The sequence below is a fragment of the Tachyglossus aculeatus genome, unplaced genomic scaffold, assembly GCF_015852505.1.
Source record: "Tachyglossus aculeatus isolate mTacAcu1 unplaced genomic scaffold, mTacAcu1.pri scaffold_87_arrow_ctg1, whole genome shotgun sequence".
NCBI lineage: Eukaryota > Metazoa > Chordata > Mammalia > Monotremata > Tachyglossidae > Tachyglossus > Tachyglossus aculeatus.
In genome coordinates this window covers 2,037,844-2,064,523 of record NW_024045095.1, presented here as the reverse complement: position 1 = coordinate 2,064,523, position 26,680 = coordinate 2,037,844, and the positions used below count along the sequence as shown (strand labels likewise).

The following is a 26,680-nucleotide window of genomic DNA, read 5'->3' as shown; positions in this document are numbered from 1 at the left end:
AGTCTGGACCCTTTTGAAGTCTCTTAACAACTGCAGGAGCAGGAGTGAGGGTTTCATATTCTCTGGTTCCCGAAGGGCACACAGGGACCAATTGTGAAAATAGTGAAAGTCTCCCCAGGGGTGAGTTGGGAGACACTAATGAATGGAAAATACTTTGGTGGCTCTAGCTGCTAAAGTTTCATAACCGGATTGAGGATGTGTCCAGGCTCTGGTCATCTGCCTTGTGGGGAAGGAAATCCGAGCCTGCAGTCGCCCCTGCAGCCTGAGGTTTTGACCTCATAGCAAGGAGAGGGGGATCAAAGCTGCCACAACTGTGGACCTATCCCCTCCCCTCCCGTTTTCCCTTCTCGCCTGAGGCACCCCCAGAGAGCTTGATCTGCTGCTCTTCACAACACCTCCTTCGTCTACAGGTGACTCGGTGTCTTCAGGCCTACCCGCGTCCCCAAGACCCTCTTCCCAGGTCCAGGCTCTACTGTTGGACCGGCTCCAGCTGCCCAGAACCGCAGCCCCCTGCACACACACATTCCCCTACTCCGGGCGCTATGGCGTGTCTCCCAGATCCAGCCCCTCTCTCCTGGATTCGCTGCCATTACAGGATAACTCTAAACCCCACTCCATCGCACTTTAGGATTGGCCATAGCGTCCCATGTTTCCTTAACGCCTTGGAATTTCGAGCTGTAACACGGCGAATCGGGCCACGAGTTGGAGACCAATTGCCACCGACCTCTTGCCCACGTCCTGCCTCTGGCCTGGAACGCCCTCCCTCTTCGTATACTGTCAATCACCCCCTCCTCAGCCATAACCAACTTCAAAGCCTTATTGAAGGCACATCTCCTCCAAAGAGGCCTCTCCTAACTGAGCCTTCATTTCTTCTTCTCCCTCTCCTTTCTGCTTCATTCTTGCACTTGCATTTGTGCTCTTTTGTACCTGCCTCAGCTCCACAGCACCTATGTACATATGCATAATTTATCGATTTATATGAATATTTGTCTTCCCTTCTAAACTGTAAGCTCGTTGTGGGAAGTGACCATATCTACGAACTCTCCAAGCACCTAATACAGAACTCTGCATGCACTAAGTGCTCAATAAATATGTTTGATTGATTGATTGATTAAACGCTGGAAAAGGGACGAAGATGGCCAACGGGATGCCAAGTTCTTGCTCAACTACCGGTGAGAAGCCACAGAACTGATTCACCTCTTAGGGGACTAATGACGCTTCGTAATGGGAGAACCATCCTCGGGAAGGCCAGAGGGAACTGACTATGTCAGCTCGGGGTGGGTTTGAGAAAATGAAAATATGTGGTAAAACCCCACCCGAATACCTGGACAGGTGGCCTTGTTCTGAGACCTCCTGGGAAAGTGTGAGATTACATGTCCTTGACTGGACCTTTGTTCAGCCTGCTGAATAATGACCAGGGACCGGCTGGAGAGACGCCATGGGTGTTTCCAGTGTCTTGTCCACTGCTTGAATCTCGCGTGGCAACATGAGAACATGTACAACTTGCGTGGCAACATGAGAAGCAGCGTGACTTAGTGGAAAGAGCAAGGGATTGAGAGTCAGAGGACATGGGTTCTAATCTCGCATCCACCATTCCTCTGCTGTGTGACCTTGAGCAAGCCACTTAACTTCTCTGTGCCTCAGTTGCACGGAGGCGTTTGGTGAATATCAAAATGCTTAACGGGAACAAAAGATCCATTTCCAGAGCTCTGTGAACAGTCCCAGAGGTTGGAAGAACAAGTCTTACCAAATAACTGTTAACATAAAATAGGTCATAGTCCCTGTTCTTCGCGTTGATCCGGCAGTGCTGCTTCGTTTGCGTGTGATCTTTTAGGGTATTTTTGTCTCAGGAATTTTTTATGGTAATTCTTAAACAAAGCCTTACCAAATAACTCATAATATAAAATCGGTCACAGTCCCTGTCCTTCGCGTTGATCCGGTGGCGCTGCTTCTTTCACATGTGATCTTTTAGGGTATTTTCGTCTCAGGGATTTTTTATGGTATTTCTTAAACACTTACCGCGAGCCAAGAACTGTGATAGCGCTGGGTAGATAAAAGCTAATCAGGTTGACACAGTCCATGTCCCATTAGAACTCAGAGTCCTAATCCCTATTTTACAGATGATGTTCCTGAGGTACGGAGAAGTTAAATGCCCAAGCTCACTCAACAAAGTGGCTGAGCCGGGTAGGACCCATGTCCTTCTAAATCCCAGGTCCAGACTATAGTAACTCTGCTTTACTTTCCTAAGAGCTTGAAATCGTGTTCTGCACCAATCAAGTGCAGATTCTATGGCTTGATCGATTGGCCTGACACTGGGGTCCTTGAGAAACGCAGAACGGAGAGCAGAAACAGGTGCTCAGAACATAGAGGCAAGTTGAGGGCTTCTGGGACTCAGCCTGGAGACCCCTGACAAGGTTCGTCTCCTGGAAGGGGCAGAGACACTGGGTTTACCTGAGGCAGGGGGTAGGGACGCTTCCGAGAGCCCAAATTAGCCCCAGAAAATTTTCCAGGAAAATGTGCATGTTTTCCCTCCTTTCCCTTTCCTTCCATTTTCTCCAATGTTAAGCAGTGATAGGAATCTCCGAAGTGACAGTCTGATTTGGGTCAGACTTTGGAGGCTACACCTAGCACTTCCTTTCTGCGATACTATCTAGAGCATCACTAGAACATCTTCCAATATGATGGGCAAGATATAAATTAAATATTTTTATTAATGGAGTGATCAGAACAAGTTACTGAGTGTTCTGTGAGATTCCCCTCTTCACCACTTGTCTGCTGTGTGACCGTGGGCAAGGGACTTCACTTCTCTGTACCTCGGTTCCCTCACCTGCAAAATGAGATTAAGACTGTGAGCTCTATGTAGGTCAGGGACTGTGTCCAACCTGACTATCTTGTGTTTACCCCAGCGCTTTTACCTATACCTGCCACATAATAAGCACTTAACAAATACCATAATAATCATTCATTCATTCATTCTACTACTTCTGCTAGTACGTCTGCTGCTACAGTTACGACTATATCAATTTTGACAAACTCTATTAGTGTTACTATTTCTGCTACTACTACTGCTGCTTTGATATTACTGATTTATAGTTGCTACAATAATCAGCAATGAGGACAGAAGGGCTAGGGTTACCAGGGAGACCTGACCATGGGAGGGATTTTCAGGAGGACAGGTGTGGGGGTGTACAGTGGACTGGAGAACGGCCAGGTCATTAATTCATTCAATCATATTTATTGAGGGCTTACTGTATGCAGAACACTGCCCTAAGCACTTGGAAAGTACAATTCGGCAACATATATAGACGGTCCCTACAGAACAACGGGCTCACAGTCTAGAACGGGGAGTCAGACAGCAAAACAGAACAAGTAAACAGGTGTCAATACCATCAAAATAAATAGAATTATGGATATATACACATCATTAATAAAATAGAGTAAAAGAGTAATAAATATGTACAAATAGACACAGGTGCTGTAGGGACAGAAAGGGTATCCTAATCCTCCTTGACCTCTCAGCTGCCTTCACACTGTGGACCACCCCCTTATCCTCAATACGCTATCAAACCTTGGCTTCACAGACTCTGTCCTCTCCTGGTTCTCCTTTTTTCTCTACGGCAGTTCATTCTAAGTCTCCTTTGTGGGCTCCTCCTCCACCCCCCATTTCCTTACTGTAGGGGTTCCTCAAGGGTCAGTTCTTGGTCCCCTTCTGTTCTCCATCTACACTCACTCCCTTGGTGAACGCATTCGCTCCCACGGCTTCAACTATCATCTCTACGCTGATGACACCCAAATCTACATCTCTGCCCCTGCTCTCTCTCCCTCCCTTCAGGCTTGTATCTCCTCCCGCCTTCAGGACATCTCCATCTGGATGTCTGCTCGCCATCTAAAACTCAATATGTCCAAGACTGAAGTCCTATTCTTCCCTCCCAAACTCTGTCCTCTCCCTGACTTTCCCATCAATGTTGACGGCACTACCATCCTTCCCGTCTCACAAGCCTGCATCCTTGGTCTCATCCTCGACTCTGCTCTCTCGTTCACCGTTCACATCCAATCCGTCACCAAAACCTGCCGGTCTCACTTCCACAATATCGCCAAGATCTGCCCTTTCCTCTCCATCCAAACCGCTACCCTGCTGGATCAATCTCTCATCCTATCCCGACTGGACTACTGCATCAGCCTCCTCTCTGATCTCCCATCCTCCTGTCTTTACCCACTTCAATCTATACTTCACGTTGCTGCCCGGATCGTCTCTGTGCAGAAACGCTCCGGGAATGTTACTCCCCTCCTCAAAAATCTCCAGTTGCTACCAATCAACCTACGCATCAGGCAAAAACTCCTCACTCGGCTTCAAGGCTCTCCATCACCTCGCCCCCTCCCACCTCACCTTCCTTTTTTCCTTCTATAGCCCAGCCCGCACCCTCCGCTCCTCTTCCGCTAACCTCTTAACTGCGCCTCGTTCTCGCCTGTCCCGCCGTCGACCCCCAGGCAATGTCCTCCCCCTGGCCTGGAATGCCCTCCCTCCGCATACCCCCCAAGCTAGCTCTCTTACTCCCTTCAAAGCCCTACTGAGAGCTCACCTCCTCCAGGAGGCCTTCCCAGAGTGAGGCCCCTCCTTCCTCTCCCCACCCTCCCCCTCCCCGTCCCCCCCGCCTTACCTCCTTCCCCTCCCCACAGCACCTATATATATGTATATATGTTAGTACATATTTATTACTCTTTATTTATTTATTTTACTTGTACATATTTATTCTATTTATTTTATCTTGTTAATATATTTTGTTTTGTTTTCTGTCTCCCCCTTCTAGACTGTGAACCCATTGTTGGGTAGGGACTGTCTCTATATGTTGCCAACTTGTACTTCCCAAGCGCTTAGTCCAGTGCTCTGCACACGGTAAGCGCTCAATAAATACGATTGAATGGAGTGTAGGGTAAAGGGATGAAGTGGGGTCGATGGGGAGGGGAGGAGGAGCAGGGGATGGGGGAAGCTCAGTCTGGGAAGATCTCCTGGAGTAGATGAGCTCCCAGTAAGGCTTTGAAGGGAGAAAGAGAAGTGGTTTGGCAGATGTGTAGAGGGAGGACATTCCAGGTGAGAGGTAGGACATGGGGTCGGCGGTGGTACAGGCCAGAACGAGGTACAGTGAGGAGGTTAGCCGCAGAGGAACAGAGCGTGCGTGCTGGTCTGTAGAATGAGAGAAGGGAGGTGAAGTAGGAGAGGGTAAGGTGATGGAGAGCTTTGAAGCCCTGTTGGTCGGAGAGCAAAGGAATTGTTAGGCTAATGTACAGGCACCGAGTCTCTGTGGTCGACCTTTTCTGAATCCTGCAGATTTTCCTGTGGTATTTTACCGCAGGTGAGCCTCCACTTCCTGAGGAAAACCCAACTTGGTGCACCAGGGCCCTGAAGGCCTGTTTGACCTGCTCGTCCCTCAGGGTGTAGATGAAGGGGTTCATCATTGGGGTAACGGAAGTGGTGAACACTGCCGCCCCCTTGGCCAGTTCCACCTGTCTTGGAGTATGCTTTGTTGTGCATGAAGTTGCAAGTGCCATATTTGATGGAGATCACGACCATGTGGGAGGAGCAGGTGGAAAAGGACTTTCTTCTCTGTTGAGCGGAGGGCAGTCTCAGGATGGTGTGGATGATAGCTGGGTACGACGTGGTCACCAGAGCCAGGGTGACCAGGAGAGTCCCCAAGGCCAAGAGGAAAGCAATCAGCTCCAGTAACCGGGTGTTGAGCAAGAGAGCTGCAACATGTGAGAAGAATCACAGGCGAAGTGGTTGATGACATTGGAGGAGCAGAAATCTTGATGGAGGAGAATGACGACTGGTGGAAAGACGATCGGAAACCCAGCGAGCCAGGAGCAGAGGACCAGCAGGGCACAGAAACCCCTGTTCATGACGGCTGTGTAATGCAGGGGCTGGCAGATGACGATATAGCGGTAATAGGACATGGCGGCCAGGAGGAAGAACTCGTCACCCCCAGGAAAATGATGAAGAACAGCTGAGTGAAACAGTTGGAAAGGAAATGGCGCTGTCTCTGGTGACGATGGTGACCAGGAATCTGGGAATGTAGACGGACATGAAGGCCATCTCTAGTAAGGAAGAAGTACATGTGGGTGCGGAGGTGAGAGTCCAGCAAGGTGAGGGTGACAACGGTCAGATTCCCGGTGACGCTTAATGCACAGGTGAGGAAGAGGATGAAGAAGAGTGGAGCCTGCAGCTGGGGTTTATCGAAGAGCCCCACGAGGATGAACTCTGTCACCCCCGTGCCGTTTCTCATGGTAGCTTGTTCTCGTTGACTGGACCTGTTGACGCAGCAGAAGGGAGAGAATAAGTGAGGGCTGGCACAGAAGCAGCCTATGACCCAGGTTGAGAGGCCAGGAGTAGTGAACCCCTGTTCTCTCCCTTCCTTCATTCAGTCGTTCATTCATTCAATCGTATTTATCGAGGGCTTATTGTGTGCAAAACACTGTACTAAGCTCTTGGGAGAATACAATATAACAATAGAAGATGCATTTGAGAAGCAGTGTGGTTCAGTGGAAAGAGCAAGGGCTTGGGAGTCAGAGGTCATGGGTTCTAATCCCGGTTCTGCCACACGTCTGCTGTGTGGTCTTGGGCAAGTCACTTAATAATAATAATAATAATGATAGCATTTATTAAGCACTTACTATGTGCAAAGCACTGTTCTAAACACTGGGGAGGTTACAAGGTGATGAGGCTGTCCCACGGGGGCTTACAGTCTTAATCCCCATTTTACAGAAGAGGGAACTGAGGCCCAGGGAAGATGTGACAATAATAATAATAATAATAATAATAATAATAATAATAGTAATAATAATAATAACAATAATAATAATAACAATAATAATAATAATGGCATTTGGTAAGCACTTACTATGTGCAAAGCACTGTTCTAAGCGCTGGGGGAGATACAAGGTGATCAGGTTCTCCCACGCGGGGCTCACAGTATTAATCCCCATTTTGCATATGAGGTAACCGAGGCTTAGAAAAGTAAAGTGACTTGACAAAAGTCACACAGCAGACATGCGGCGGAGCCGGGATTCGAACCCACTACCTCTGATTCCAAAGTCCAGGCTCTTTCCACTGAACCATGCTGCTTCTCTTAACAAATTCTCTGAGCCTCAGTTACCTCATCTGTAAAATGGAGATTAAGACTGTGAGCCACATGAGGGACAATCTGATCACTTTGTATCCCCCAGCATTTAGAACAATGTTGTGCACATAGTAAGTGCTTAATATATGCCGTTATTTTTTTTGTTATTATTATTTCCTGCCCTTAACAAGGTTGCTATCATTTTCCAACACTAGCTGCAATGTACAAGTGCTGTGTCTTCCTGCTTCTAGACTGTGAGCTCGTTGTTGGGTAATGATTGTCTTTATTTGTTGCCGAACTGTACTTTCCAAGGGCCATGTCCTGTTTGTCGGGTAGCAGATGAAGCATTAGGCTAATGAACAAGCACAGAGATTCTGTGATCGACCCTTCCTGAATCCTGCAGATTTTCCTGCGGTATTTTATGACAGATGAGCCCTCACTTCATGGAGGAAAACCCAGGAAGTGACCGGCTAGTTCCACAGGGTGTAGATGAATGAGTTCAGCATGAGGGCAACGGAAGTACTGAGCACCGCCAACCCCTTGGTTTATTCCACCGTGTCCTTGGCAGATGGTTTGATGTACATGAAGATGCAACTACAATATGTGATGGAGAACACTACCACGTTGGAGGAGCAGGTGGAAAAAGTCTTTCTCCTCTTCTGGGCGGAGGGATAGGATAGGTCGGACGATGGCTGAGCCAGAGTGACCAGGAGCGTCCCCAAGGCCAAGAGGAAAGCAATCAGCCCCAAGAATAGGGTGTCCGAGCAGGAGAGCTGAGAAAAATCACAGATGAAGTGCTTGATGATATTGGAGGAGCAGAAATCATGATGGACGAGAACGACGACAGGCAGGAAGACGATCGGGAACCCAGCCATTCATTCGATCGTATTCATTGAGCTCTTACTGTGTGCAGAGCACAGTCCTAAGCGCTTGACAGCCAGACAGGAGCAGAAGACCAGCAGGGCGCAGAAGCCCTGAAGTTGTGAACCCCTGCTCTCTCCCTTCCTTCATTCAGTTGTTCGTTTATCCAATCATATTTATTGAGTGCTTATTGTGTGCAGAGCATTGTACGAAGCGATTGGAAGAGTACTATATAACCATAATCGACACATTCCCTGCTCTTAACGAAGTTACTGTCATTTGCCAACACTGGCTGCAATGTACAAGTGCTGTGTTCCCCTGCCAGACTGTGAGCTCGTTGTTGGGTAAGGATTTTCTCTATTTGTTGCCGAATTGTACTTTCTAAGCGTTTAGTACAGTGCTTTGCACACAGTAAGTGCACAATAAGCATGCCTGAATGAGTGAAGTGTCTCTCTGATCTCCCATCCTCGTGTCTCTCCCCACTTCAATCCAGACTTCATGCTGCTGCCCGGATTGTCTTTGTCCAGAAACGCTCTGGGCATGTTACTCCCCTCCTCAAAAATCTCCAGTGGCTACCAATCAATCTGCGCATCAGGCAGAAACTCCTCACCCTGGGCTTCAAGGCTCTCCATCACCTCGCCCCCTCCTACCTCACCTCCCTTCTCTCCTTCTACAGCCCAGCCCGCACCCTCCACTCCTCTGCCGCTAATCTCCTCACTGTACCTCGTTCTCGCCTATCCCGCCATCGACCCCTGGCCCACGTCATCCCCCGGGCCTGGAATGCCCTCCCTCTGCCCATCCGCCAAGCTAGCTCTCTTCCTCCCTTCAAGGCCCTACTGAGAGCTCACCTTCTCCAGGAAGCCCTCCCAGACTGAGCCCCTTCCTTCCTCTCCCCTTCGTCCCCCTCTCCATCCCCCCGATCTTACCTCCTTCCCTTCCCCACAGCAACTGTTTATATGTATATATGTTTGTACATATTTGTTACTCTATTTATTTATTTATTTATTTTACTTGTACATATCTATTCTATTTATTTCATTTTGTTAGTATGTTTGGTTTTGTTCTCTGTCTCCCCCTTTTAGACTGTGAGCCCACTGTTGGGTAGGGACTGTCTCTATATGTTGCCAACTTGTACTTCCCAAGCGCTCAGTACAGTGCTCTGCACACAGTAAGCGCTCAATAAATACGATTAATGATGATGATGATAAAAAAAGAGGAGGTGGCAGTGTCTTTGAACTATCTAACCCATCAGCCTCTTTTCTGGTCTTATTGTCTTTACTTTCAATCTCCACTTTACCAACTCTTTCCTCTGAATTAATCCCTCTCCCGTACAATCTCCCCCACTTGACTGTTAACTCCTTGAGGACAGGGATTTATATGGTATTTCTCAAACACTTATCATGAGTCAGGCAGTGTGATAAACTCTGGGAAGATGCATGTTAATCAGGTTGGACTCAGTTCCTGCCCAAGTGGAGCTCATAGTCTTAATCCCCATTTTACAGGTGATGTACCTGAGGCACAGATAAATTAAGTGACTTGCCCAAGCTCACACAACATAGACGTAGCCGAGTTGGTTAGGACCCAGGACTTTCTGACTCCCAGGTCTGGACTCTACTAACTCTGCCTTACTCTCCCAGGAGCTCAGAATCGTGCTGTGCACCAATCAAGTAGGTGGTTAGTCAATTCTATGGCTTGATTGATTGACTATTTGAGAGTAGGTTCTAAATTAGTGCTATTGATTAATTAATTTACTGTTTGACTGACGAGTGCACCAACAGAACATTCAGATTTATTACCTGCATAACGGCAGGTGAAGGAAAGGGAAAACCTTTCTCGTGTCAAAGAAAGACCACAAAATTTTCCCACTCTCTCTGATGGCTCTCTTGGGATTTTGACTCGACATGCAGAGACAAATGAGAATTTTGTGTTTCAATCTAGTTCCACCTCTTGAACATATGGAAGCAGCGTCTAACTTCACCCAACTAAAATCTCAGAATGGTCCTCGGGGGCGGGGGTGGGGGCGAGGGGGGAATCTCACCCAGGATCTCCCAGGGGAGAACTCCCTCGAGTTTTCCACAGAACTCATCCAGGATCCTGGGAAGCTCTGCCGGCCTTTGCTATGGGGGCTATATCCCCGCTGTCGGATAACCCAGTGGGGCGGACCGTGGTTTATCCGGAATAAAGAGTCCTACTCACTGATCAGGGAGGCAAGAGACTCTGAAGGCCGAGAGTCAGGCTGGCTTTATTTGCTCTGTTCTCGATGGGCTCTGGGGAAATGGGGGCCATGAGCCACAGCTGAACTGCGGTGAGTGCTCAGGAACACTAATCAATCTACGCCGTTAACCACGATGGCAGATGACAGAGACAGGGTCCCTTGGAAAACACAGAATGGAGAGCAGAAACAGGTGCTCAGAGCATAGAGGCGAGTCGAGGTCTGTGTGGACTCAGCCTGGAGACCCCTGGCTAGGTTCTTCCCCTGCTATGGGCAGAGACACTGGGTTAATCGTGGGGTAGGTGATGGAGAGTGGTGCACTACCGAGAGCCCAAATTAGCCCCAGTAAATTTTCCAGTAAAATATGCATGTTTTCCCTCCTTTCCCTTTCCTTTCTTTTCCTACAATGTTAAACAGTGGTAGGAAATTCCAAAGAGATGGTCTGGTTTGGGTCAGAATTTGGGGGCTACACCTAACACTTTCTTTCTGTGATACTGTTTAGAGTATCACGAGAACATCTTCATGTCGCTATCTAGAATATCACTGGAGTATTTCTGTCCCTCTGATTCCACACTAACCAGTGTTGGATCTAGACGCAGGGGACGTGGGAATGGTCCAAGGTGCTGAGATATGTGGCTTGAGAGACAGAAGACACAGATGTCCACCTTTATCAAACATTCGTTTTCATTGAGCACTTACTGTGAGCAGAACACTGTACTAAGGGCTTGGGAGAGTACAACACAACAATATAACAGACACATTCCTTGCCCACAACAAACCTACAGTCTAGAGGGGGAGATGCACATTAATATCAATAAATCAATATCAGTAAATTCCGGCTGTGCTGTGGTGTTGACGAGGCGTGGTGAATAAAAAAGAGAAAATCAGGGAAACGCAGAAGGGAGGGGGAAATGAGGAAATGAATTTTAGTCAGGGAAGGTCCCTTGGAGGAGATGAGCCTTCAATAAGATTTTGAAAGTGGGAAGAGTAATTTTCTGGCGATTATGAAAAGGGAGGGCGTTCTAGATCAGAGGCAGGACGGGGATGAGAAGTCAGCGGTGGTATAGGCAAGATCGAAGTACACTGAATACGGTGACATTAGAGGAGCAACGTATGCGAGCTGGGTTGTATTAAGAGAGTAATGAGGTGAGACATACATTCATACATCCATACACAGGCATAAATTATTTTGTTTCCCTTCCTCACTCACTACTGCTTTTTCCTTGGCCTCTGGGTGACTGGAGAAAGAGAGATTCATCGTTTACCAGGATCGTTCATTACAAAGGATCGTCTCCGATCATTCCCTGTAGCCCTCATGTTTGAAGACAGGAAGGAGATATTAAAAACAGATACAGTAATTACATTTGTTTTTTGAAGTTGATTTCACTTTTCCTGTGAAGAGCAGCGAAATTATCATTCTCTTCGCTGAGCAGTTACTCTTTCCTGTTACAGAAACGAAGGCAGCACTGTTCCATTAAGGCAGAATCAAAACATCATTTGAGATCATCACTTGGCACTAACCAGGATTAACCTCTTCCCTCCAATTTAGGCTGTGAGCCCCATGTGGGTCGGGGACTTGATAAACCTGTAGCTACCCCGGTGCTTAGAAGAGTACTCTTTATATTTATTAATGACTCTCTCCCCCTGTAGACTGTTAGCTCATAGTGGGCAGAGAATGTGTCTGTTTACTGTTGTATTGTACTCTCCCATGCCCTGGCTCAGTGGATAGAGCCCAGGCTTTGGAGTCAGAAGTCATGGGTTCAAATAACGGCTCCGCCACTTGTCAGCTGTGTGACTTTGGGCAAGTCCCTTCACTTCAGTGAGCCTCAGTTACCTCATCTGTAAAATGGGGATTAAGACTGTAAGCCCCCTGCGGTACAACCTGATCACCTTATAACTTCCCCAGCTCTGAGAACAGTGCTTTGCACTTAGTAAGTGCATAATAAATGCCATTATTATTATTATCATTATAATTATTACAGTGCTGTAAGCACAGTAAGTGCTCAATAAATATGCTTAACTGGCTTACTGACTGACTACTTCACACGTAGTAAGTGCTTATTAAATGCCATGAGAAGAGAGATATATCACATTGTGAGGGCCCTAGAACTTACTTAACCCATTTTACATTTATCTGAGACCCTTCATGGTGGAGGCGGGGATTGAAAAATGGTTTGGAGGAAATGGAGTTATCTTGGCTGACATAGATGAAGAACACAGTCGATTACCCAGGTTTTTTCCCCAGCTCTGTCACAGATATTTTGATCACCTCGGGCAAGTCATTCAAATATGAATCAAAGTCACACTCAGAAAACTTTCATGACTGAAAAAGAAAAAAATTCACAAGGTAGTAAAACTGGTTAATGGGACATCCCAATCAGGAAAGGGAGCTATCAATCAAGGTAGGCTTCCTGGAGGAAGTAACATTTGGCTCTAAAGGAGGGTTCTGATGTGTTCTAACTGAGGCAAGAGGGCAGGGTGTTCACTGGAGCGGGAAAGGAGTAGGATATGGAATATTGCAGGATAGCCAGTGAGGTACATTTGAAAGATTTGCTTTGGAGGAGGAAAGGCCACAGTCTGGGTAGGAGACTTGGGATAAGAGAATAGATTAATATTGGGGAGATAGCAGGATGACAGTCCTAAAGTGAACAGAGAGGAGTTCTCATTTGATGTGAGTAGAAATGGATTGGAGAGAAACATGTGACACATTCTCAGCCCACGAGGAGCTTCCCCTCTAATGGCCGAGATAGAAATAAAATATATTTATAAATGGAGTGATCAGAGGAAGTTTCTGAGTGTTCAGTGAAGTTCCCTGCTCCACCACTTGCCTGCTGTGTGATTCTGGACAAGTCACTTCACTTCTCTGTGCCTCCATTCCCTCATCTGTAAAATGGAGATTAGGCCTGTGAGCCCCACCTGGGACAACCTGATCTCCTTGTATCCCCTAGAGCTTAGAACAGTGTTTTGCACATAGTAAGTGCTTAACAAATTCCCTCATTATTGTTATTATTATTATGAAAAAAGAGGGAGATGATGATCACGTGGGAGAAGCAGGTGTAAAAGAACTTTTTCTTTGGTGGGTGGAAGGCGGTCTCAGGATGTTGCGGGTGGTGGCCTTGTAGGACAAGGCGACCTAGTGGCAGTGTGACCAGGAGTGTCCCCACTGCCAATATAAAATTCATCTGCTCCAGTGCTTGTGTGTTATTGCACTAGATTTCCAGCATGGGCACACTGTCACAGGAGAAACGGTTGATGACATTCGAATCACAAAAGTCCAGCTGAAGATCCGGGATGAGGCCCGGATAGATGATCAAGAAGCCGACCAGCCAGGAGCAGAGGACCAGCAGCGTACTGAATCTCCGGCTCATGATGGTCAAGTAGTGAAGCGGCCGGCAGATGGCGACATAGCGGTCGTAGGGCATGGCGACCAGGAGGAAGAACTCCATCTCCTTTAGGAAGATAACGAAGAACAATCGAATGGCACAAGGATAATAGGAAATGGTCATGTCCCTGGTCGAAATATCCACCAGCAGTTTGGGAATGGTGACCAACCTAAACAAAATTTCTAGGAAGGAGAAATTCTGGAGGAAGAAGTACATTGAGGTGTGGAGGTGGGAGTCCAGTAGGGTAAGGGTGAGGATGGTCAGGTTCCCAATGATGCTCAACAGGTAACGGAGTAGCAGGAATGTGAAGATAACAATCCTCCAGTCTGGATTGTCCATCAACCCTAGGAGGATGAACGAGGTCACTGATGTCTGATTTCTCATCGCTGACTCTGGATTTCCTCGGAGGTCACACCTGAGGATGGGAGAGGTAGCAAAATTGAAGTGGGTCAGGGAATCTTTCTAATTATTGTTATACTATACTCTCCAAAGCGCTTAATACGGCGCTCTGCAAACATTAAGAGCTCAAGAAATGCGACTAAATGAGGAAAGAGACTGAAAAGGGAAACTCAAAAAAATCAGTTGGAATGTATCTCCTTCTCTCAATGGACCAAATCATTATCACCACCGTGGCTGTCTTTATTAAATCAATCTTCATCAGGGTTTCTTGGGCAACTCTTTTGTACACAGCACTCTCATATGCTCATCCTATCCCAACTGGATTACTGCATCAGCCTCCTCTCTGATCTCCCATCCTCCTGTCTCTTCCCACTTCAATCTATACTTCACGCTGCTGCCTGGATCATCTTTGTGCAGAAACGTTCTGGGCATGTTACTCCCCTCCTCAAAAATATCCAGTGGCTACCAGCCAACCTACACATCAAGGAAAAACTCCTCACTCTCGGCTTCAAGGCTCTCCATCACCTCGCACCCTCCTACCTCACCTCCCTTCTCTCCTTCTACAGCCCAGCCCACACCCTCCACTCTGCCTCTAACCTCCTCACTATACCTCGTTCTCGCCTGTCCAGCCGTCGATCCCCGGCCCATGTCCTTCCCCTGGCCTGGAATGTCCTCCGTCCACACATCCGCCAAGCTAGCTCTCTTCCTCCCTGCAAAGCCCTACTGAGCGCTCACCTCCTCCAGGAGGCCTTCCCAGACTGAGCCCCCGTTGTCCTCTCCTCCTCCCCATCCCCCCCGCCATACCTCCTTCTCCTCCCCACAGCACCTGTATATATGTTTGTACAGATTTATTACTCTATTTTGCTTGTACATATGTACTATTCTATTTATTTTGTTAATGATGTGCATCTAGCTTTATTTCTATTCATTCTGATAACTTGACACCTGTCGACATGTTTTGTCTTGTTGTCTGTTTCCCACTTCTAGAGTGTGAGCCCGTTGTTGAGTAGGGACCGTCTCTATATGTTGCCAACTTGTACTTCCCAAGCACTTAGTACAGTTCTCTGCACATAGTAAGCGTGCAATAAATGCGATTGAATGAATGAATGAATGAATAGGCTCTTAGGGAAGTAAAATCAATCAGTGGTATTTATTGAGTGCTTACTGCATAGACAGCACAACAATAAACTGCAGACCCCGCATGTCGGGAGTTTACAATCTAATGGGACAGATCAGAAGTAAAATTAGCTATCGCGGAAATCACATGGATTTTTGAACCCAGGGGCAGGGGAGATCATCAGTCTCATCAGCCATCTCTAGGCAGAGCTGGGATACTCCAGGTATCCCAGAGATGAGAATCCTCAAATGGACCCCTAGCCGGGGGCAACAGATCACCTGAGGCATGGGCCAAACCTAACTCTTCAGAGATCCAATCAATCAGCAAAAATACCAATCAAGACGATTCCTTTCCAATTGTCGCTATCTCCTTCCCTGCCCAAATAAGAGAGATCAGATATGGGACAGGAAAAACCAGCTGAGATCAGATTTCGGGAAGACAGAGATACTTAAGGAGTAGCATGTTCTTACTTTTCTGACACTCTCGATGGTTTTGTTCAGAGTTTTCACCCTGAATATTCGGTTTGTTGGTTTGAAAATCCCTGTTCTCAGAAAGAATTTCATACCATTTAGGCAGCACAAATCTCTCCCCATTTTCTTGGTGCCCTGCCAGGCAATACGGACTCTCCCTTATCCTCCTCCTTCTGCTGCTGCCAATTCCATCGGATTGCGGAGGGGAGAGGAGTTGGGGCCCTGGGCAACACCCTTCCTTGTCAGCCTACCTGCTGGGATGGAGTAAACTATGTTCTATAGGGAAGGGAAAACAGGATAGCTGAGACTGGAGAAAGCAAACTGCTTCCTAATAGTCACAGAAAGGAGATTTGACATTATTCCTCTCTCCCCCAGCCCTTATTTTACAGGGAAAAAATTCATCCCCTTTTATGAGTTCTCAACGCAGTTAGAGAGGGCTCTCTAGATAACAAAGGAGACATTCCCTGGTGATGCTTATTGCAAGGCACTAATGAGCTCGTCTCTCAATCCCCCCGAGCAAAGAAATTTAAATTGGATGGGATAGAGGCAGTGCCAGGAAAATCCCCGGAGGAGTGTTGGGATCTTGAAGGGTACTTTCCTGGAGCTCGCGTTGGCTTCGCCAATCCGCTCATCACCCAGTGCTCCCTGATCTCTGGGCTACCCGTGGGGGAAAGGTGGCACCCCAGTACGGCTAGTGCACTCTAGCCGTACTTGGGTGCTGCTGTAGTAGCAGCTGCTGCTGTTGCTCTTTTGTTTTATTCTCCTGCTGTTCTCAAGAAAGTGGAAAATATCCCTCTGGCCCTTAGACCCACTTGATTCATTCAATCGTATTTCATTTGATCACATTTATTATCATATTTATTGAATATAGAGTACTGTACTAAGCGCTTAGGAGAGTACACTATAACAATGAACAGATATTCTCTGCCCACAGCGAGCTTACAGTCTAGAGGGTGAGAAAGACATTAATATAAATAAATAAAATTACAGATATGTACATAAGTGCTGTGGGTCTGGAAGGGGGGCAATGAATAAAGGAAGCAAGTCAGGGCGATGCAGAAGGGAGTGAGAGAAGTGGAAATGAGGGCTTAGTCAGGGAAGTCCACCATGTCACGTACTCAGCGATGTCTGACCACATCGGGAAAGATCAGGGGCATCTGCAGATGACGAGATCTTGGAAATCTGTAATTTATTGTACAACATATTTGTACTTCATTCATTTATACTAATGTCTGTCACCCCTTCTAGACAGTAGACTCGTTGTGGACAGGGAATGTGCCTGTTGTGTTACTATATTGTACACTCCCAAGCGCTTGGGACATGCTCTGCACACAGTAAGGGCTCAATAAATATGGTTGACTGGAGATGTTCTGTTCTGTGACTGCAAATGACAACTGATCTCCCTGCAGCTCTCTGACAATGCGGTCTGCAGGGCAGTAGGGGGGAGGGACTGAGGTGGGGGGAGGGGGCGAGAGACTGTGAAGGCTTAGTGCATTGCAATCATCGCTGTTGCACACAGTAGCTGCTCAACTGTCCGTGATCTATATCAGGAACTATTTCATCTGCTAGATTATTATTATTGCTATTAAATATTATTATTGTATTTCTTAAGCACTTACCATGTGCCAGGCACTGTACTAAGCGCTAAGGTGGATACAAGAAAATTGGGTTGGACACAGTCATGTCCCACTTTGGGCTCACAGTCTCAATTCCCATTTTCCAGATGAGGGAACTGAGGCTCAGAAAAGTGAAGTGACTTTCTCAAGGTCATACAGCAAATACGTGGTGGAGCTGGGATTAAAACCCATGACCTTCTGACTCCCAAGCCGATGACCTATTGCCTACACCATGCTGCTTCTCAAGAAAGTGAGATTGTTGAGGGAAGAGAACTGCCACTTCATTATTTTCATACTCATCATCCCCACATATGTGAATACCTTCATACTCAGTGACTTCCAGCTACCTGAAATTTATTTTACTGTCTGACTCCCCCATTAGATTGTAAACTCTTTGAGGACATGGTATTTGTTAAGAGCTTACTATGTGCCAAGCTCTGTTCTAAGCGCTGGGGGGCATACAAGATAATCAAGGTTGTACAACGTGGGGCCCCCAGTCTTAATCTCCATTTTCCCGATGAGAGAACTGAGGCACAGAGAAGTTAATTGACGTGCCCAAAGTCACACAGCTGACAGGTGGTGAAGCCGGGATTATCTTCCCCAGAATGGTGTAGTTTATGCAACACGGGCCAGGGAGTCAGAAGGTCATGGGTTCTAATGACGACACTGCCACTTGTCTGCTGCATGGTCTTGGACAAGTCACTTCACTTCTCTGTGCCTCAGTCCCCTCATCTGTAAAATGGGGATTGAGGCTGTGAGCCCCATGCAGGACAGAGACTGTGACCGACCCGATATGGTTGGATCCACCCCAGCGTTTATTATAGTGCCTGGCACAGAGTAAGCACTTACCATATACCACCATTATCATTATTATTACTACTAACTCTACTGTTCTCTTCCAAGCACTTAATACTGTACTTTAAACATAGCGAATATTCAATAAATGCTATTAATTGATGGACTACTTATTCTTGAATATTCTCCCAACTGTTTAGGAGTGCTCAGTAAATAACAATCATTGTTAGACTGTGAACCCCTTAAGGACAGGGGTGATGTCTACTAACTCTACTGTACTCTCCCTAGAACTAATTCAGAGCCCTGCATACAGTAAGTACTCAGTCAATTCTATTGGTTGATTGATTAATTTATGGATCTATTACTCTGATTTTGGGGGATCTAGGGAGGTTTCTTGCTTCACTGTCACACTTGGGTGTGAGAGCAGGGCAGAGGTCTCTGCTCTCAACTTCAAAGTGCTCTCAACTTCAAAGTGTAGAAATTGAAGTACTGACGGCAAACGTGCTGCAAACATTTGGTAGGTACTAGAACTTGTTAGGTGCTTAATCAATCAATGCTATTGACTGGAAAATCTGAACATGGCAGCCAGAAGGAAGAACTCGATCTCCTCCAGCAGGATAAAGAAGAACAGCTGTGTTACACAACAAGAAATGGTCCTGTCCCCAATGATCTTTGCAGCTAAGTATCCGGGAATGCAGGAGGACATGAAGGAGATCTCAGTGCATTGCAGAAAATGTGCAGGAAGAAGTACATGGGAGGGCAGAGACAAGAGCCAAGGAGAGAGAGGGTGATGATGGTCAGGTTTCTGGTGAAGTTCAGCACATAAAGAGGAGAAAGGGGGCCTATACATTGCTGAGGGTCATGACCTGCTCCAAAATAATGAACTATGGCTTCTCATGACCACCTCCCAACTTCTACTAGAGCTGCAAATCGAAATTCAAAAAATTCTGCTTCAACCAAGAAAACAACCTAAGAACTTTGCTTTGGGAGAGAGGCAGAGATATATATGAAGATAATAAAAATGTTTCATAAGCCATCTTTGCAGGACAAATGTCCACTGGATTATAACAGCTCCTCCTGCTCCTCTGGAAGATGGGCCAACCAACCAACCACCCAACAAATCATTCAATTTATTGATCACATACAGTGTGTTTGGAAAGAAAGAGTTAATAGAATGAGCAGATATGATACCTGTCTTTAAGGATCTTAGTGTGGAAGAACAAACACTGTCATCAATTAGACAGGAGGAAGAAGGAAAGAGGATGTCTACATGAGCTACATACACTTAATAGAGTGTGTGAGATATGGACAGAGAAGCAGCATAGCTTAATAATAATAATGGTATTTGGTAAGCGCAAAGCACTGTTCTAAGCGCTGGGGGGGTTACAAGGTGATCAGGTTGTCCCACGGGGGGCTCACAGCTTTAATCCCCATTTTACAGATGAGGCACAGAGAAGTTAAGTGACTTGTGCAAAGTCACACAGTTGACAGTTGGCAGAGCCGGGATTTGAACCCATGACCTTTGACTACAAAGCCCAGGCTCTTTCCACTGAGCCACGCTGCTTCTCATCGTGCTTAATGGATAGAGCATGAGACTGGCAGTCAGAAGGTCACGGGATCTAATCCCAGCTCTGCCACCTATCTTCTATGTGACTTTGGGCGAGTCACTTAACTTCTCTGTGCCTCAATTACCTCATCTGTAAAATGGGGAGTGAGACTGTAAGCCCCATGTGAGAGAGGGACTGTGTCTAACGCAATTTGCTTGTACCGACCCTAATGCTTCGAACAGTGCCAGGCACATAGTAAGCACTTAACAAATAGCACTATCATTAATATTATTATTATTATCATTATCATTATTTCCAATGGTAGATGCCCAAATGTTAAAGTGGGACTGATGTGCTGAAATGGCGGTTGTGGGTCATATAAAGTGGGGATATCATTGATCAATCAGGAAAGACTTCCTGGAGGAGATGTGATTTCAGAAGGGATTTGATGATGGGAAGAGTAGTGGTCGGCCAGATGTGGAAAGGGAAAGTGCCAGGGTGAAGAAAGGGTGTTGATGGTGGGAGAGTTGAGGACAAGGGTGAAAGGTGTTGAATGACCTGGATTAAAGCTGTAAAAATCACAATCGTTTTCCTACAAGGAACAGGGCTATACATATGGTTAAATAAAGGGTTCTGAACTGTGGTTTCTCGGTAGATCTGTGCTGCATTCTCTCAGGCGAGCCTTATCCAGACAAAGGAATCCCCCTGGGCCTGAAGCAATACGAATTAGGATTGGTGGAAACTCTTGTTCTCTGGGTAGCTGTGGGGCTGGTTCGAGGGTAGCTCTAGTCTCCAGCCTCTGAGAGGCCTCGTCCCTACCCCACCCCCACAGTGATTTATGTTCCAAGCTTACTAATCATTCCCCTAGTGCTTCATTAGTCACTTCTCAAAGTTTATGTCTCAGGAGAGGACTCGATTTGCCTATCTCTGACACAACAATGGAATGCTGAAGGAACTCTTCCTGAGTGGGTTTGATCACTCCAGAGGGATTGCTTTTGAGAAGCAGTAAGGCCTACATCAAAGAGCACGAACTACAGAGTCAGGGGACCTGTATTTTAATCCCTTGTCTGCTCGCTGACCTTGGACAAGTCACTTCACTTTTTGTGTCTTAGTCCCTCATCTGCAAAATGGGTATTTGATAACTTTTCCTCCCCCTATTTAGACTGTGAGCCCCATATCTCCTATCTACCTCTGCACTTAGTACAGTGTTGTGCACATAGTAATGGCTTAATAATAATAATAATAATAATAATAATAGTACTCGTTAAGCACTTACTATGTGTCAGGCACTGAACTAAACGCTGGAGTGTCTACAAGCCAACCGAGTTGGACGCAGTCCCTGTCCCAAGTGGGGCTCACATTCTCTATCCACATATAACAAATGAGGTAAATGCGGCCCAGAGAAGTGTAGTGAATTGTCCAAGGCCACACAGCAAACAAGTGGTGGATTGAGGATTAGAACCTAGCTCCTCCTGACTCCCAGGCCCTAGATCTATCAGCTATGCCATGCTGCTCCTCAATACCAAATACCTAATAATCAAATACAAATAACAAATACCACTATTGTTATTGTTACTGTTGTTGTTACTAATAATCTTTCTCTGTTAAAGAGGTGTAAAGAATTTGGAGCCGGGTCACTCAGAACTCTTTTACATCCACTCTCCCCACAGGATAGCAGCAATTTTCATTTAGCCAATCAATGGAATGTTCTGAACACTTACTGTATATGGAGAACTGTAGTGATAATATGGGAGAGTGCAATAGACATGATCCCCACCCTCAAATAGATTACAGTCTATCAAAGGATTGACTGAGTGTTTATTGTGTTGGGAGCACTCTACTGAATGTTTGGGAGCATATAATAGAAAAAAACTACTTTCCTTGCCCACAAGGAGCTTACATTCTAGCGGGGGAGATAGGCACTAAAGTATTTTATAAATGAAGAAAGTGCTCCTATAGTAGAGTAGGTAATAGGGCATGTATTAATGTGTAATGAGAAGAGGGGAGTGCAAAAATGCTGAAAAAGAGAGTATGGATGATGAGACCTAGAAAGAAGAAAATTAATTGGGGTAGGCATCTTGGAATTTAAATACTAATAATAATAGTATGCTTAAGTGCTTACTATGCACGAGGCACTGTACCAAACATAGGGGTGGATACAAGCAAATCGAGTTGGACACAGTCCCTGTCCCACGTGGTGCTCACAGTCTTAATCCCCATTTTACAAATGAGGTAACTGAGGAACAGAGGAGTGAAATGACTTGCCCAAGATCCAAGAGCAGACAAGTGGCAGCTCTGGGATTAGAACCCAGCTCCTTCTGACTCCCAGGTCCATGCTCTATCTACTAGGCCATAGTGCTTCACTCAAAGGGCTTGGAATATGGGGAAAGCTGTGGACCGGTGGATTTGAAGTGGGAGTGAATTCCAAGCAAGAGGAAGGTTCATGGGACAGAGACTGGAGACAAGAGAGTTGGGAACATATCAAGTGAGAAGGTGTGCGCGTGAGGGACAGGAGAGTGAGAGCTGAAGTGTAGCAGGAGAAGGAAGTGGATATATTATAAAAATGATATAATAATAGCTATGGCATTAATTAAGCACTTATATGTCAAGTACTATTGTAAGCCCTAGGGTGGATGGGAATTAAGCAGATTGGACACAATAGCTGTCCCACATAGAAATCACAGCCTAAGTATTGAACTTCCATTTTTCAGATGAAGAAACTGAAGCACAGAGAAGTTAAGTGGCTGTCCAAGGCCTCACAGCACCAGGTGGTAGAGCTAGGTTTAGAACACAGGTTCTCTGACTCGCAGGCACATGCTCTTTCCACTAGGTTAAGCTCCAACAAGGTGCGTGCGTGTGTATGCGTGCATGTGTATGCGTGGTGTGTGCCTGTGTATGTGTATTGGAAAGGTCTGTTCTTAGACTCAGAGTCCCATGGGACAGGAACTATGTCTTATTTGCTTCTGATATATCTACCTTACCAGTCAGTACAGTACTAACACAAAGTAAATGCTTAACAAATAAAACTTAGCATTCTGAGTTGCTTTGTTAAGAATCAGCATGGCCTAGTAGATACAGCACAGACCTGAGAGTCAGAGGGACCTGAGTTCTAATCCCAGCTCTGCCACGTACTTGTCTGCTGCGTGACCATGGTTGGGCAAGTTTCTTATATTCCCTGGGCCTCAGATGTAAAATGGGGATTAAGACTGTGAGCCACATGTGGAACAGGACTGTGTCCAAACAGATTTGCTTGTATCCACTCCAGTACTTAAAACAGTGCCTGGCACATAGTAAGCACTTAACAAATGACAGAATTATTGTTATTATTATTATTAGAAACTAGGTTGGGAAGCTCTGGAATTAGATTGCAATAATGCTAATATTTACTAAGCAGTTATTTAGATTGGCTGATTGTGGTATTTGTTAAGCTCTTAGTTTTGTCAACACTGTTCTAAGCACTGGGAAAGGTACACGTTAATGGGGTTCGACACAGTCCCTGTCCCTCATGGAACTCATAAGTCTAAATAGGAGGAAGAGCAGGTGTCCTCATTGTTGAGGAAACCGAAGCAGAGAGAAGTTAAGTGACTTGCCCCAGGTCACACAGCAAGCAATTTGGCAGAGCAGGAATTACAACCCAGGTCCTTCTGACTCCCAGACCCATGCTCTCTCCACTAGGCAATGTTGCTACTTTGCATTAAGAATTGGTAACAAATGATCTTTCTTGCTAATATCAATGGACTCTACTCCCTGCTAATCCTTCTCAACCTCTCAGCCATCTTCAACACTGTCGACTACCTCCTTCTCCTGGAAACATGATTCAGCCTTGGCTTCAATGACACCTTCCTCTTCTGGTTCTCCTCCTATTTCTCTGGCCACTTATTCAAGTCTCTTTTGCGGGCTCCTCCTCTTCCACGCAGACCCTAAATGTGGTTGTCCCTCAAGATTCCGTTCTGAGACCCCCTTCTATTCTCTAACTACAGCCACTGCCTTAGAGAACTCATTTACTAACTGCCATTTCTATCAATCCCAACTCCACATCCAGCTCTGATCTCTCTTCTTCTCTGTATTCTCCTATTTCCTCCATCCTTCATTCAAAACATCTCTATTTGGATGACCTGCCAACACCTCAATCACAACATTTCAAAAGCAGAACTCCTCATCTTCCCACATAAAACCTGTCCTTGCCCGACTTTCCCATCACTGTAGATAGCACAACCATCTTTTCTGTCTCACAAACCCGTAACCATGGTGTTATCCTGACTCAGCTGTATCATTCAAACCATATATTCAATCTATCACCAAATCCTGTCAGCTCAACCTTCACAACATTGATAAAATCCACACTTTCTGCTCCATTCAAATGGCTACCACGCTAATCCAAGCATTTATCCTATCCCACCTTAATTACTGCATCAGCCTCCTTTTAGACCTCCCTGCCTCCTGTCACTTCCCATCTCAGTCCATACTTCATTCTGCTGACATCTATTCAGCACATTGAATGGGGAGCTATTATCAGAGTGTATAGTGAGCTATCCACTATACAGTATTGAGGGCTCTCTCATTTGAGGATAACACAGGTGACAAAAAATTTATCTAATTATTCCACTTCCTTTCGGCTAAATGAATCCATGTTCCCGAGGCCATATGAGCCCTTAAATACTGGGAGTCATAGATGAGGGGTCCTAAGGAACTAGGGCCACCCGTCCCCCTGGTGAGGTAGGGGAGAGGGAGGCAAGCAAGACATTAGTCCTGCTAAGATTTATCAGGCTCCCATCTCCTTCAGTTCTCTGCTCTCCTGCCACGTGGAATGCAACCATTGTCTCTGGGCATTTTTCAGGGAGGCTATAGCTCTTCTATCCAGGACCGGTTTACCTCACCTCAGACTTCTAACCCACACTTTACACCTTTAGCAATGCCTCTTAGCGATGCCCAGTTTGCGTGAAGATGCAGATGGATCTGATGCGCAAGCGTTTTGAGTGAGAAGGAATGGGTTCTGGTCCCAAAGAAGGGTTTGATTTCCTTCAAGGCTCATTAGGAAAGAGGTAGACATGTGTTTGAGTCCCACGTTGCCACTTCCCTCCTGGGTGAAATTGGGCAAGTCATTTCACCTTCCCCAAATCGTTTGCTTCCCTGTCAAATGGAGATTGGATAGACTGTGATCTCTGTGTGAGAGAGGGATTATGTCCGATCTGTTAACCATGTATCCACTGCAGCTCTTTGGGCATAGTGATCACTTAATAATTACTGCAAAGGCTATGAACGTTTTGAAAGTACTTTTGAAATTTTATTATAAAGCTAATTAAAAAATAAGGCACTACTACTTCATTCTCCTCTCTTCTCTCTTCCTCCTCATCCTTGACCTCCTCCTCTACTTTCTCCTTCTCTCCTTCTGACAGCAGCTCTCCTAAAGTAAGCAGACAGGAAAGTTGGCATGATTAGTGTAATTAAGAAAGCCGTGAATTCTGATAAATTGAAAACATGAGCCAGGCAGACCAAGCTAATAAATTCCAGCAGAGAAGACCAGTGAAATGATAGAACAGTCTCTTCTCAGAAAGCCTTAGTGTTATGGGCTGTTTAGTGCTGAAAAGAGAAGGCTAAAAGGGGGGTGGGGTGTCAGGGCTGGATGAGGTTCTCCAAGAATTAATGACCCTTAGACATTGAGCCCCGGGTGGGTCAGGGACTCTGTCAAGTCTGATTATCCTGCATTTACCCACAGCACTTAGCACTGTACTTGGATATTAATAATAATAGCAATATTAATAAACATTTTAATAATAATGGTATTTGTTAAGTGATTATGGTGTGCCAAGCACTGTTCTAAGTACGGGGGTATATACAAAATCATCATATTCCACATGGGGATCACAGTCTAAGTTGGAGGGAGAGCAGGGGTTAAATCTCCATTTTACATAGGAGGGAACTGAGGCAGAGAAGTTAAGTGACTTGCCCTAGGTTACACAGCAGGCAGGTGGCAGAGGCCGGGTAAGAACTCAGGTCCTCTGACTCCCAAGTCCAGGTTTCTTCCAGGAGGCCATAGTGAACAATTATTTTATTATCATTATTATTATTATTATTATTATTAGTAGTAGTAGTAGTAGTAGTAGTAGTACTAGTAGTAGTAGTAGTAGTGGTAGTAGTAGTAGTAGTAGTAGTAGTAGTAGTAGTAGTAGCCCCTCCAGTCTGGCTTCTGTCCCCTTCATTCCACGGAAACTGCCCTCTCAAAGGTCACCAATGACCTCCTGCTTGCCAAATCCAACGGCTCTTATTCTGTCCTAATCCTCCTCGACCTCTCAGCTGCCTTTGACACTGTGGACCACCCCCTTCTCCTCAACACGCTATCTGACCTTGGCTTCACAGACTCCGTCCTCTCCTGGTTCTCCTCTTATCTCTCCGGTCGTTCTTTCTCAGTCTCTTTTGCAGGCTCCTCCTCCCCCTCCCATCCTCTTACTGTGGGGGTTCCCCAAGGTTCAGTGCTTGGTCCCCTTCTGTTCTCAATCTACACTCACTCCCTTGGTGACCTCATTCGCTCCCACGGCTTCAACTATCATCTCTACGCTGATGACACCCAGATCTACATCTCTGCCCCTGCTCTCTCCCCCTCCCTCCGGGCTCGCATCTCCTCCTGCCTTCAGGACATCTCCATTTGGATGTCCGCCCGCCACCTAAACCTCAACATGTCGAAGACTGAGCTCCTTGTCTTCCCTCCCAAACCTTGTCCTCTCCCTGACTTTCCCATCTCTGTTGACGGCACTACCATCCTTCCCGTCTCACAAGCCCGCAACCTTGGTGTCATCCTCGACTCCGCTCTCTCATTCACCCCTCACATCCAAGCCGTCACCAAAACCTGCCGGTCTCAGCTCCACAACATTGCCAAGATCCGCCCTTTCCTCTCCATCCATACCACTACCCTGCTCATTCAAGCTCTCATCCTATCCCGTCTGGACTACTGCACCAGCCTTCTCTCTGATCTCCCATCCTCGTGTCTCTCTCCACTTCAATCCATACTTCATGCTGCTGCCCGGATTATCTTTGTCCAGAAACGCTCTGGGCATATTACTCCCCTCCTCAAAAATCTCCAGTGGCTACCAATCAATCTGCGCATCAGGTAGAAACTCCTCACCCTGGGATTCAAGGCTCTCCATCACCTCGCCGCCTCCTACCTCACCTC

General features: G+C 46.3%; 1 protein-coding gene across 1 annotated transcript; it reads right to left on the bottom strand.

Annotated features, from left to right (window-relative positions):
• Positions 1-589: 589 nt before the first annotated feature.
• LOC119924196 (olfactory receptor 6C76-like) lies at positions 590-6,278 on the bottom strand. The gene is made up of 4 exons (XM_038743177.1): positions 6,078-6,278; positions 5,880-5,967; positions 5,503-5,742; positions 590-675 (listed from the first exon to the last, which is right to left on the bottom strand). The coding sequence occupies exons 1-4, from the start codon at positions 6,276-6,278 to the stop codon at positions 590-592; spliced, it is 615 nt and encodes a 204-aa protein (XP_038599105.1).
• Between the last annotated feature and the right edge of the window lie 20,402 nt (positions 6,279-26,680).